Source organism: Fusarium coffeatum (genome assembly GCF_003316985.1).
Source record: "Fusarium coffeatum strain FIESC_28 chromosome Unknown BRIP53273_contig_382, whole genome shotgun sequence".
Taxonomy (NCBI): Eukaryota; Fungi; Ascomycota; class Sordariomycetes; order Hypocreales; family Nectriaceae; genus Fusarium; species Fusarium coffeatum.
In genome coordinates, this window is record NW_022158171.1 from 1 (window position 1) to 13,121 (window position 13,121).

General features: G+C 47.2%; 6 protein-coding genes across 6 annotated transcripts; 3 read left to right on the forward strand and 3 right to left on the reverse strand.

Annotated features, from left to right (window-relative positions):
* Positions 1-1,230: 1,230 nt before the first annotated feature.
* Positions 1,231-2,411, forward strand: FIESC28_11310 (uncharacterized protein; the record flags this gene model as incomplete). The annotated part of the gene is made up of 3 exons (XM_031165435.1): positions 1,231-1,245; positions 1,291-1,631; positions 1,850-2,411. The coding sequence occupies 3 exons, from the start codon at positions 1,231-1,233 to the stop codon at positions 2,409-2,411; spliced, it is 918 nt and encodes a 305-aa protein (XP_031010501.1).
* Positions 2,412-2,458: 47 nt separating this feature from the next.
* FIESC28_11311 (uncharacterized protein) lies at positions 2,459-3,107 on the forward strand (the record flags this gene model as incomplete). Its single annotated transcript, XM_031165436.1, has 3 exons — positions 2,459-2,477; positions 2,530-2,929; positions 2,981-3,107. The coding sequence occupies 3 exons, from the start codon at positions 2,459-2,461 to the stop codon at positions 3,105-3,107; spliced, it is 546 nt and encodes a 181-aa protein (XP_031010502.1).
* A 90-nt stretch (positions 3,108-3,197) lies between these two features.
* On the reverse strand, positions 3,198-3,665 carry FIESC28_11312 (uncharacterized protein; the record flags this gene model as incomplete). The annotated part of the gene is made up of 1 exon (XM_031165437.1): positions 3,198-3,665. One exon carries the CDS (start codon positions 3,663-3,665, stop codon positions 3,198-3,200), a length of 468 nt encoding a protein of 155 aa, XP_031010503.1.
* A 1,704-nt stretch (positions 3,666-5,369) lies between these two features.
* FIESC28_11313 (uncharacterized protein) lies at positions 5,370-7,654 on the reverse strand (the record flags this gene model as incomplete). The annotated part of the gene is made up of 4 exons (XM_031165438.1): positions 5,370-5,384; positions 5,442-5,747; positions 5,793-5,867; positions 6,851-7,654. 4 exons carry the CDS (start codon positions 7,652-7,654, stop codon positions 5,370-5,372), a joined length of 1,200 nt encoding a protein of 399 aa, XP_031010504.1.
* A 1,094-nt stretch (positions 7,655-8,748) lies between these two features.
* FIESC28_11314 (uncharacterized protein) lies at positions 8,749-9,617 on the forward strand (the record flags this gene model as incomplete). The annotated part of the gene is made up of 3 exons (XM_031165439.1): positions 8,749-8,905; positions 8,963-9,444; positions 9,495-9,617. 3 exons carry the CDS (start codon positions 8,749-8,751, stop codon positions 9,615-9,617), a joined length of 762 nt encoding a protein of 253 aa, XP_031010505.1.
* An 859-nt stretch (positions 9,618-10,476) lies between these two features.
* Positions 10,477-11,997, reverse strand: FIESC28_11315 (uncharacterized protein; the record flags this gene model as incomplete). The annotated part of the gene is made up of 1 exon (XM_031165440.1): positions 10,477-11,997. The coding sequence occupies one exon, from the start codon at positions 11,995-11,997 to the stop codon at positions 10,477-10,479; it is 1,521 nt and encodes a 506-aa protein (XP_031010506.1).
* Between the last annotated feature and the right edge of the window lie 1,124 nt (positions 11,998-13,121).

The following is a 13,121-nucleotide window of genomic DNA, read 5'->3' on the forward strand; positions in this document are numbered from 1 at the left end:
AACCAAGGTTATCGTGAGTCATGAGTCTTGTACAGAAGAGAACGGCATCATGTGCTATCGGAATAGAGGTTAAGTATGCAGCGTCTCAAGAAACTCGTCACGGGAGTTGGAGAATGGTCTTGCCTCATTTGAAACGAAGAGACTTGGGACAAGTAGATAGAAGGAGTTGACAAATTACGGAGGCCAAGATATAAGACCTGCCACATTCGTATTTTGGGCACAATCGCCACGGATTCTTTACGGATCCTGAACCACAAAACTTTGACCGAGGCTTCCTCGCGGCTTACCATTCACGCCGTGACATATCCATGGCGGTACCAATAGAGAACTATTCGATGGGCGACGGGCTAAGACAAGCAAAGAGCACAGATGTATTAGGTTGAATGCAACGCTCATAGGGCTTATTGGCGATCAGTTTGTCATTCACAGTGACGATACAAGCTGTTGGGCTCCTTAAGGGATACGTGTGACCTTGACGACGCTGCTTACGCATTGCTGATGGAGACTATTTAAGATACACCAGGATCTTAGGATGTGGGATGGCCGATGTGAAGATGCAACTTTGAACACCATTCTAGAAATAGATAGCATCTTCTGATCCATGGTTAGTATGTAAGCGTTTTGCAACATTAGTCACAAAACCGAAAGACAAATAATCTCCAAGCCTCCTAGGGACTTGTACTTGTGCACTTATTATCAATAACTAAAAAGAACCTGATATGAGGACTGGACAGTGAGTTGATGCGTAGATGAATGAAGAATATGAGAGGGGAACCTAACAGCAAGCTCGCTTAGATTCAATGGTCTAAAAGGCCTGGTATGCCCTCACTTGATTGAGTAACCAACTACCGACGCTAACTACTCTGTAAACTCTAATACCCCGCCAACTCCCCCGCAAACTATCTCATTCGGGCCCATCCCGCCGATGGTAACTAAGTAGATTACCAGAAGATCCTCCTCACTAATCCTTGCCCTTCATTTGCCGATGGCTCTACCGAGACATTGCGGGCGCTGAGTCTTATACGTTCTTGCAGACAAAGGAGTGATCTAACTTAGATAAGTCACCCGAGGTCTTTGAGGACATTGGAAATGGAATTATCGAGGCTCTGAAGATGAACAAGAACCATGAAATGAGTTGAGATAAATAGACGGGGATGGAGAGGGAAGATAGTGGTGCCTCAGAGTATTGAGACTCGCGCAACCGCACAAGACCAACGCAACACCGCAAGAATGCCTACTCAAGAGGTTAGCAGCATCTTAAGTCCAGATGACTTCCCCTAATTTCTACAGGCTCGCGAAACTATCCAGGATGAGCTTCACATCGAAGTCCTCCCTGGAACGGAGATCATGACAGATATTGGCAAAGAACATTACGTTCGAGCCAAAGAGTCCGATCAAGTCCTCGTTCCCCAACCATCTCAAGATCCTCACGACCCCCTCAACTGGTCGCCCTTTTGGAAGTTCTCTGCCATCTTTTGCGTTTCGACCATGACGTTTACGCAGGGCTTTGCGCCGCTTGCTCTTGCGCCGATGTTTCCTGACTTGATTCGTGCTTATGATAGTACACTGGAGGATGTCATCCAGTTTACGGGCGTTACTATCCTAATTCTGGGATTCAGCAACTTCTTCTGGTGAGCATGGAGTACTGCGGAGTCGATACCAAGACTGACTTTCGGAGGGCACCTATCTCTACATCATTTGGTCGTCGGCCAGTGTACCTCGCCTCGCAGGTGATCTGCCTTGCATGCCACATCATTCGCGCCAAAGCATCCACCTACGGCATGTTCATGGGAGCCTGTGTGTAAGTTGACCTCGAGAAATCTCCCACTCTGTCGACTAACATGTCCAGCCTCAACGGGATAGGAGCCGGCCCCTCAGAGATTCTCCAACCCGCAGTCATCGCCGATATCTTCTTCCTCCACGATCGGGGAACATGGAATGCGCTATACTGGGTTGTCTACATGGGGTCACTGATGATCGCACCAATCATCGCTGGTCCCATGGCAGACCGCACTGGATGGAAGAACTTCTGGTGGCTCAACGTTGCTGTTACTGCACTGTCAATCATACTTGGAATATTTGGCTTTCCTGAGACGAAGTGGACGCGAATCGACTCCATCGAAGCTCAGGGTGGCGTCAATGGGATCGATCATTCAACTCGGGACAAGCCGTCGCACTATCAGGCCGATGCTGAGAAGGCTGTCGGGACACCTCAAGCTCAAGGTGAATTCGCCACGGACGCGCATTTGAATAGAGGAACACCATCAAAGTTACAGTGGCAACTCTTCCAACCCAACTCAGCACCTCTCAAAAGCATGATTCTCGATATTTGGACCCCGTGGAAACTCTTCATCTTTCAATCGTACTCTTTGCTTCCTTCGTGGTCAGCTGGAGTTGCAGTAACTTCCTAATTCTGAACCTCACTCAGTCGCAAGTATTTGCAGCTCCCCCATACAACATGAGTCCTCAATCCATCGGTGAGTTCTTGGATGTCACAAACAAGGGGTACCTATGTTCTAACAGGGGCAGGCTTCCTCAACTTTTCCATCCTTGTCGGCGCTTTGATCGGACTCGTCACAGCTGGCCCCTTCAGCGACTGGGTCTCAGCAAAGGCAACAACGCGAAACGGCGGCATTCGAGAACCAGAAATGCGTCTCCCTGCAATGATACCCTATGTCATCATCATGATCTTCGGCAACGTAATTACCTCAATCGGGTACGAAAGACATTGGCCATGGCCGGTCATAGCCGTCCTCGGCTACTCATCTGCTGGCATTCAGGTCGCTGCTCTACCCAGTATCGCAAGTACCTACGCAGTGGATTGTTATAAGCCAGTGACCGGGTCACTCTTCGTTGCTATTACTGTCAACAAGAGTCTTTGGGGATATGGTATGGGCAAGTTCGTCACGCCATGGACTATCAAATCAGGGTAAGTGATCTGTGATATCTGTTCAAAGTCCGTTGCTTACAGCTTCTTTAGATTTATCCCTGTTTTCATGACCAACATGGGCCTGACAGTTCTGTGGTGCGGCTTGGGTGGGGCATTCTACTTCTATGGCAAGACGTTCAGAAGGTGGACCAAGGATAGCAATGTTCACGGATTTTAGTGCTGTGTAGATCGACTTGGGATCTGTATGCAGTTAGAAAGCTGAATGTAGCTACGTATAACTATTCCAATAGTCTATAAGAATCTGCGCTTAAGGGTTATGAGACGCAATCTCGAAAGTAGCTCCATCCCCACAATCCCCACCAGTCGCAAACCCACCACCACAGATATCCTGAACCGAAACCGAGATGCCAGTAAAGTTCTCATCAGAGTCAACCTTTCCAGGGAACTTGTTATCTCCAGCCTTGACTTCACAGCCATTGATTCTTCCAAAGGCACTAGCAGCGCAGTTGAAGGAAAACTCTCCATCCCAACAAGACGAAGTGATCTTGAGCTCCATGTTAGGGTTGGCACAGGGAGATGCATTGCCGGGGTAGGACTCGCTGTAAAGTTCCTTTCCCGTGTTGTCGGTGATGGTCAGGCCGCTGGTGTGGCCGGTTTGGGTGCCGCCTGGACCGCCTGTTGCGAAGTCTCCGCGGGAGTAGATGAAATTGAGGTTGTTGGCGGCGAGGGCGGAGCTGGCCATTGCAGCAGTGAGAAACAGGGCCTTGAACGTCATGATTGATTTGGTTTATTTGCTCAAAAAGTTGTTAAATGAGGTTGTGAGTGGTTGTCTATCTCAAGCAAGAAGGCAGCGATGTCAGCACATTTTATAGTTCTTCTTTCAACACATGAATATTCCTTCAGACGTATATCAAAGTCGTCTCTATACCAAATCAAGCAAGCCGGGACCTGGCCTCCTTCGATGTCATAGCGATATCTAGGATCTAGATCCAACTCTACGCACCGCTCGAGAGAAATACTATAACAAGTAATTGACCGTGCTGATCGTAGAACCGCCTGAAAGATCGGCACAATGCCCCATCATCCTTCCAGGCTACCGGAATCGGTAGTTGTATACATTTCTAATTGTCAGGTCCGATCGTCATTCCGATGCCGTCCTTGTTACATCTATGATGGATACTACCCCACGCGGAGAATGTTCAAGTCAGTGCGGAGGTTGTGTAAAATTTCAACATGGCTTATTCCATTCTGAATGTGGGGCATTAGCGACAACTTGGGCTCGTTCACGATTGGTAGAACCTAGACCAGAACACGAATATCCAAGACACCAGCCAATGGCAGTACGTCTATCGTCATTACCCAGCAGGGTCAGCTATAATACGAGGATTTCCCAAACCGCAACCAACGGAAATGCGGATGACAAAACTATTACTGACATTGATACCCTGCACGTTGGCGGCGGTGGCATTCTGATTTCAGCTGAGAACCCTGTGATTACGGACAACTCAATTGCCTTCAATAACGATACTCAGAGTTTTTTAACTAATTCTTTCACCTTCATTGGATATCTTCGATGTCAAGGCCAATCTTTTCAGTTAATTGATGCCCTGAATATTCTTTTATCTGATGAAGCTTCATGGATTTTTCTTCTGCTTCAGTGGATGAAGTCGAGGAACTGATGTTTGTTTTTCATTTTACCAACGGAATGTAACCGACTATCACCGGGCTGGTCAAAGGACCAATGGCAGTCCAGGGTAAGTCAGGTTCTGCCATTTGAATAAGGTGTAAATCATATATTAATTGAATATGTAGACCTCCGAACCTGGGATAGTGGAAAGTTCTAAACGGTTATTAAATTGATGTAGATCTCTAAAACTAAGTTGCACCGCTATCAATATTCATACATATAAAATGCTCGCTCTGATACATGAATCACATAAACAGTGACACCAAGATTATATCATTTCTACAGCTCTCACTGCCAGGTCAATAGTTACGCCTTCAGAATTGTTCGGACCAAACCAGCATTCATGAGGCTAGACTCTAGAGGTGAGAATACATGCTGTTTATCGTTTCTTTGCCTATCTCACGTAGTAAACTGCACTAGAACCGAAGAAGGTACGCCCCTACCAGCACAAGTAAAAAGGGAAACAGTTACATAACTTTACTCTACACAGATAACAAACGATAGATCACGGTTATCCCGACTGCTGTTGTTATCAGTGGTTCATACTGGATGGTGCTCAGAAGATGTCTATCATGCCTTGAGTTGACTGCAGAGCGGCACGGGGTATTGTGGCATGGGGTGACGACGTCAACAATGATGACTGGATAGTCGAGATAGGCTGGAGACGATGGTTCAGCTAGCAGAACCCAATATTTCCCCACTCTAAGTTCGAGGTTATGTCTTTTCTGAGAAACCCTAAGGATTCATTGGAATCATCACTTGGCGATGGGTGAGATGACCAAGGCCGGCACTTCAGATGAGGTCGGGCTGTCCGAGTGTTAGAATACCATAAGGAACGTAGATTATCGGAGATGTTGGACTGACCGGTTCGCGAAGTAATGCAAAGAGCATTCGCCCCATCGAGCGGGTTGCCTCAACTGGAGCTTGCACTGACTGCATCGACAAGCTGAGGGTGTAGGGCATGCGGCGGGATCGAATAACCTCCAGGCAGCGAGGATAGTAGTCCTGTCGGTATGATAGCTGGAAGGTCTTGATGGCTCCGAGATTGGTGCCGGCATGGGCGGGTCCATCTTGTGAACGATTCTTGAGTTCGATTCGAATGAAGAACTGAAAAGGCGCGCGGGATGCGGCCGCATCTGAGCGGAAATCGTTTTCAAACTCGGGCGGAGGCTAGTCGGACTCAGCCAAGGCTGTTGGTGCTTGAGAGGGTGTCACCGTGCGATGCTGCCAACTGATGGGTACCGCTTCGTCGTCGATGGCAATCATGATGGGGACTGGAGAAAAGGGGCACTGTACAAATTCATTAGCATGAAGACAAATACATAGACGTACCTGGAAACGGCCTCTGCAGCCCACCGAGAAGAAAAACTGGTATCGCTCACGGTGACCTGTGACCCCGAGCCGAGCTGCGAGGTCGACCTCAGAAACGAGCCGAGCTGCGAATCCGAGCAGGCCCCTACTACCTCCCGGTTATTTCAAGGAAGGAGAAACAAGACTCGTTCGCGTGAGTGTAATCCGGAATTTTATGACGAGGTAGCTGCGGTGGACGAGATTTCTCCTCGGTAAAAGCGCAAGAGGCTGTTCGTGGCGTGTTGGGTCGGTGATGTTGAAAGGCTGAAGTTGCAGAAGAGATTCCGCGAGGAGGATGACGTCAGAAGCTGTGGGGTCATCATTGTCATCGCCGTAACGAAGTAAAGCACCGCCACTGAAGTCCGCGCGAGTTCAATGCGCGCCGCGCTCATTCAGTTGAGCAGCTAATCACGCTGGTGTAAGCCAGTCGGGCAATTGATATTTACTAGCGCATATCCACAGACGCTAGCGGATCTAAGGCCGCCCGCCACATTGATTCTCGGTGATGTCGGCAACTTGTCTCGTCAGTCAAGGGGAAGCAAAAGTACTGTAGAGTAATAGGTTGCCTGAAAGATTGATCTCTTGTCTTTTCTTGGCTGGCGAATATTGGCTTTGGTAGGAGGAAGGAGAAAGAAAGATGTTGGAGTGGCGCCTGGGGTCGTGGCTGGTGAGCCGGGGATAGAGCCGGGTGGTCTTCCCAACAGGTCCACCAAAGAAGCACTGGAAATTAGTGCAGATGCAGCGTAGCGAGGGTACTTCGAGTTGTCCTGGAGCCCTACTAAGTTTTATATATACTATTACTTTATTATATTCACAATATATGGAATGAGCCATTCCTCTTGTCTCTTCAACACGTGATAGATCTGATTGATACAACATTCACCCCGGCCGTAAGTCCACCACATACAGCGCATCTCTCGTACCAGACCAGCAAAGCAAGCAAACAACGCCAGAGCAATCGGATCGTGTTGCCTGAGCAAAGCCACGTATTTGTCTGATATAGCAAACATCCAGGCAAAGACGTCCATATTTTCCAGTTCTTCCAGCGGTTTATCATAAACAGCGCGAAAGGCTCGCCGCAGGTGGTCGATTGTGCTGTCATAGACATCTAGCCTTTCCGTATCTTTGACATGGTCGTATATCGCCGCCCGCAGTTTGGACCACGCGCTGGATTGGTCTGTATCCAGAGTCATAAAGGGATCGAGAAGCCGTGTCCGTCGTTCAGATCCAACCTCGAACATAGGCTTCAATGGACCTGAATGTAACACTTGATCGTACGGGGGGCCGAGCAGATGTCTCGTGCCGCGGTAAAGAACAACACATTCAATCAAGCTCTCACAGCCAATCTCAGTTGGCTGCTCGGTATCAGGTCCACATTTGGGCGAGTGGCCACAGCCGCGTGCAAGCGAGATTATGCATGTCAGTGCTGAGAAAAGAAACACGGCGGTGCAATTTTCAGTTGTAACATTATCCAATGCTTTTTGTGCATCCGTCACAGCCTGCTGTTGTAGCTCAATGCCCGATGCCCACCGGGCCTTGTTCTGGTCAGGTAGCTCGTGAGCTATGTGCATCGAAGATAAGGCCAGAATGGCGTGAATCAAAAAGGGGAAAGAGAATCCAATTCGTGGTATGTCGACCTGCCAGAGGTTCTGAACCTGTCGATTGACAGAGAGTGTCAGAGCTGTAGAGGATGTGAAATGATGCAGTAGACCCAGGTGTTGGAGCATGTAGCTACCGTTGGCCGACTGGAGACCCTGACCTGGAAGTAGTAAGGCTTCTGGCGTTTTATAGAAACATTCAGAGGTGCCGTGGATCTGGCAGTTTCTACATCGCGGCTTGATCTCATCACACTACAAATGCAATTGATGAGTAAGCGCACGTTCTAATGGGGGGTATTGATCGAACCTTAATTCTCCTACGTTTACACGTCAGGCAGCCTGTCCTAGTCTTGTTGTGTGCTCGCCGCATCCCTCACTTGAACCGGTCGCGACAGTAATAAAGACGCGCGTTAAAAACTTGGCCCAAGCCGTAGGGTAAGTTGAAAACTCCAAATGCCGACCAAGTGCGTTGCTTTGATGACTAAGTGTCCGGGACCACGTTTCTCCTGCAAAGCTAACTGCAATGATCCAAGCGCAAGACCGCCCTTTAACGACCAGCTGTCAGCTGTCTACGATGAAGTTTAATCAATTGTATTTTCAGTTGCTATACTGGAATGTTATTTGGAAAGAAGCATCCGTCATAGTGAATGTCAACAGTACCGATAACTTCAGCTAAAGCAAGTTATTTTGAAAAGGTTAACCACAAACTTAGGCATGGGGGAGGAGCCAAAAGAACCCCTCTAATGCTCTAAATATTAGAGAAACAATTTGACATTTACAGATAGGAATCGGATGATGTACACTACAGATTTACATAAGTTCTTTACGTAAAAGATTAAATACGAAGATGATCTTGAGGAACCTTGAGCTTTGTATGTTTATGTTGCAGTTCATAGAAGATTGGTTATGATCGTAAAGTATTGCCGGTGCGCGATCGGACCAATGAGAGAGCGACACACTTGCCTCCGTCCACAAATTAACTTTGCATAGACACTGGTCAGTGCTTCGTACCGATATACGAGGCCCACCCTAGTTCTTACATGTGAGTTAAATATGGTAGCCTTAATTGTATATTCCCTGGATAGTACTCCACGTTAAAATATAAATAAAGTCATAGACTTAACTCATTTCTATCCCAAACAACAACTTCATCTTTTCTTCTTTTCTTCCAGCCTTTACTACCTTATACACCCCCTAAAAGCGTACAACAACTAACCTTTACTATGGTTTCTCCCACATTCCTCTTTCTGTCCACGCTGTCTGGCATCGTTGCGGTTGCCTCTGCTGATTCCGGCTGCCGCTGTGGCGACCCAGCCTATCTCGCTATCCCCCGGGTTAACTTGTCCACCCCAGAGCAACTGAAGCCATGTGCTGCCTATAGTTAGTTGCGCTCGCTTCCTCCTCCGTACCTGAGACAGATACTAATACTTGTTCTAGAGCTCCTCGATGCCCGTGGTACCGGAGAGCCGCAAGGTGTTTCCCTTATGTTCCAGAACACTATCGAGCGGATTATGGCCAACAACACCGGTGCCGTCAGCCAACCCGTCGTCTATCCAGCGGGACCTGACCAGAATGTTACCGCCGGTGTAAAGTTTGTTACTGACATCATCAAGTATGGCCTCCAGGATTGTCCGAAGCAAAAGTACTTCCTCTTCGGCTACTCTCAGGGTGCAACTGTTGTTCAAAAAGCGCTGAATGAACTCAACCATACAAGCATGGCCGCTGTTAGCAGCATTGTAATGGTTGGAAACCCGTATCGCACGCCTGGTAGACTCTCCAACGTGGACAGCCAAGGCCACTATGACAACCGCACTGCGAATGGATTATTTACAATTCAGTCTCTGCAGTCGAACGACAGCATTCCTACGTTTAACGAGAGTCTTGACCGCAGTGGAAAGGTTGCTGACATTTGTTTGGAGGTGCGTATTTCTTGTCTCAATATAGATCTTCGTTAACATTGGGTCTCTAGAACGACATTGTTTGCTCCTTTGACCCCGAGTGCAAGTGCCAACTTGTCAGTGATCATTTGTCATATGGCCTGATGAAGCCTGTCCAGGACCAGATTTTCAATCATGTCGTCTTCCGATTCTAGGCTGGATAAGCGTGCAAGTGAGCGTAATAGTATTCTGAGCCGACTGGAAGATTAGTCACCCTGTTCACATTCTTACACTTTTCAATATCCACACTCTTTATATAATACAATTAGCCCTAAAACTCTACTATCAGCTCTTAACAAGTACTCGGTACTGATTGACTTAGCTTAGCAACTATATTCACTTATCAGTATAAAGATATAATCTAGAAAAACTGCAATATTTATTTTCCGTACACTTTGTTACCCCCAACTAAACACACTGGCAAACTTGCACGATAGAGTGGGAATTTCTCACATCGCCGTTAGCAAGACTATAATTGAATACTACCACCAAGACTTAGTGATTTCTAAGCTGTCACCGGCTCAGACTAACCCTATCTATATTCTTTGGAGATTGCTGTAGTAGCAAGTCGCCCGATATCTTACAAATCACTATCAAAGAGCGAGAATGTTATTGGGAGGTCCTTCCCATGCCTCTTCAAAAGTAGGACCAAACTTCGACGATCAACAAAGGACAACCACCCCCAGTTTGTACAGTCAGTGTAATAGATCGCCAAAACCAAGGGAGGCTAGAAATGACCGAATGTGCTTCAGAGCCAGTTATCAATTAAACTTCGTTCCCAGAACGCTTTTCACCTTTCAAAGGCTTCTTTGTTTACAAAGTCTGTAGCGGGAAACAGGAACAAATCACTACTTAGAATCGCGACATTGTAGGCCGTCCTGTTGATCTTGGAAGCCATCAACGCCATGGTCGGTTTGTTAGAATCATTGTTCGTGATAATGTATAGCTTGGCCTTGGCAATGATGTCTTTATAGAGGCTATTCAAAGAAGAGGAGGGTTTTCATTGATCGACATTTAGATCCTCCTGGACAGAATCAGGATCGTACGCATACACCCCGAACTATCATAGGTCTCCCAAAGATGCTCATTTTGAACACTGATTTTCCATCCTTCTACCTTTAAGTCCGGATCCCATTCTCCTTCTCCTGTCTCGTTATAGTACCGCTCGACCTGTATCTCTCGGAGATCAGGGAGTCTGTCTTGGATAATCAAGTCATGAATTTCTTTGTTAACGATCTGACGCCTCCTCTCATACCAGTACTCACCGTAGTTATCGTTGACGCAATGCAAGTATAGAGTTTCCAAAGATGGCGGCAAAGCCTCACCAAGATGAAAGGCTGGCAAACCCACTTCCTCATCTGGATCTGTCACAGGCCCCAGAAGTACCTCTTTGTCAGTTTTGAGATGTTTCAACGAGCTTAGAGCTTGGAGCAACCCAAGTCTACCGTCGGTGGAATGTTCAGAACTGTAGCCGAGAGTATGGATATCAAACTCCTCCAAACCTCGTCCAAACTGTCTCAGCACATTGCCGAAATCATCAAGGTCAACTATCCAGCTACCCTCTTCTCTATCTTGATCGCTGCTCCAACTGGCCAACTGAATCGACAAGCCCTTCAATATTGGACAGCGAGTGAGGACGCTCCTCAGGCCGTTTGCATCTATGACAGACTCCTTCAGATCCAAGCACCGAAGATTGGAAACTCGGTCAGGCCATCTTAGTTGCCTACTTGTATTCCCACTCCAGTCGATGCCAAAGGTCCGTAGTGTTTTGAGTGTGGGGTGAAGGAGAATCGGCTCGATCACAAAGGCGGGCAAAACCTCTTCGAAGCCTCCTACCCTTATCCTTACTTCTGTCAGATTGGGGAAGCTGTAGGTTTTAGGCATCTTCCCCATCACGATTGACGGGTGTTTGTCGTTTGTCTTGTCATTGTCTTGGTGATTGATTTCTTGGACCTGTGCTTCCACGCGAGGTTGACTCAGCAAACCATCTTCTAGCCCTAGATGTCCGCTGAGCATGAAGGGTAAAGGACTTCCAACGCGAGCCACTGTGCAATCAACAAACTGAGCTTGAGCCATATATGCCATAGCGAGAATCCCAAAGGCGCACCCATCCGAAATAGACTTTTCGAGCCACTTGGTAGTAGATGGTGGGAGGTTGAGAGAACTAAGCGCTTTTCTAAGGATGCTTTCAACTGGAATGTTGGCCAACGTGGTACTCTTCCGAAGGGGACTTCCTGTACTGTCGTCAAGGGAAACATTGCGGACGTGTTGACCTAGTTTGGGGTCTTCGCTTAAAGTTCTCAAGAGAAGCATCTGGACTAGCACTTGATCATCACTTCCTTCAAGAAGAAGAGTGCGAAAAAGGAAAGATTGTGCAACGCGTCGGAAACGGCGTGATACTTGTGAAAGTGAAAACAAGGTTCTAGGAGATTCGTGATTGAGTTGAGCGCCATACATCCACCAATTCTTGAAGGGCATGTAGTCCTCAAAATTGGCAAATATCTGGTGCCAGATCTCGTCGGGTAGGTCTATCATTCTGGCAGATGTTTGAGTTTCTGAAGTCTCTCAATTTCCCTTACTCGTTGAGCGATTTTATAATAATCTGTCATTCGCGCTAGCCAGGAGTAACACTAGTCTCAGCCAAAGGCTAGACAAAATTAGCCGATTGGCTTGCGACTCTAACGTCAGCTGCCAGGGTTGGCACCAAAAGAAATGTCCTTTCATCCTTAGGTTACTAGAAAAAGTAGCCTAAATGCCCTTCTAAATTGTGATAAAAGGACTAAATTTTCGTCTCTTATACTTTCTCAAGGTCAATTCTTCATTCTACTTCCACCCTGCCCGTCAGCTTTTTGCTGTCCAAATTACCCGGTAGTGGGGCAGGGGCTTACCACAAGACCTTACCAACATCACGACTCAATCTCCAACTGGATGGACCGGTTGCTTATTATTAGTTAGTTGCACAAAATATGAACCTACAAAATTGGTACTGATATGGCTCCAAGCTGATGAATAATCGTTTTCCCCGGCTCTCTGTCCTTGGTAGCAGAACGAGTCGCGCCTCATTGTGTAAAAGGATGTCCCGCACCTCAACCCCCGGACCTGGACTCCAACTCCAAACGTCGATTGCTCACCATCCTACGGTCGCATATTAACAGCGATTGAATCACTCACTGATTAGATTATCCCGATTGAAAAGAGACTAATTCTGGTCACTTTGGTGTCATTATGGTAAGGTTTTTGCTGTGCTATCATTCCCTTTATGTCTCACACAACTATTTGGTTTCGGATCTCGAGAGTGAATTGCTTGCCGTTATTCTCATGGTATGGGAACTTACAGTAGACGAATTACTTCGAGGTCTTCTTATCTAGTAAAGAACATGGGTGGTCCAATTTGCGCCTTGCAGCTCGATTACACTACAACTTGGGACATCAACCCATTGCATCAGTACGGTCTTGCCATGTTTAAAATGCGATACTACGTTATTGAAGAATTGATATACAGGATAAGGTAGTTCTGAATACCCATCATGTTCATTTAGTCTAGTATAAGCTGAGCCCATGTTTTCTCCCCGTGGAATGAGCCGTCGCCTCGTTGTGAACAACAAAGCAATCCATCCATGGATTGAATTGATCGAGGTCCGGGGGGGGGGGGGGGGGGG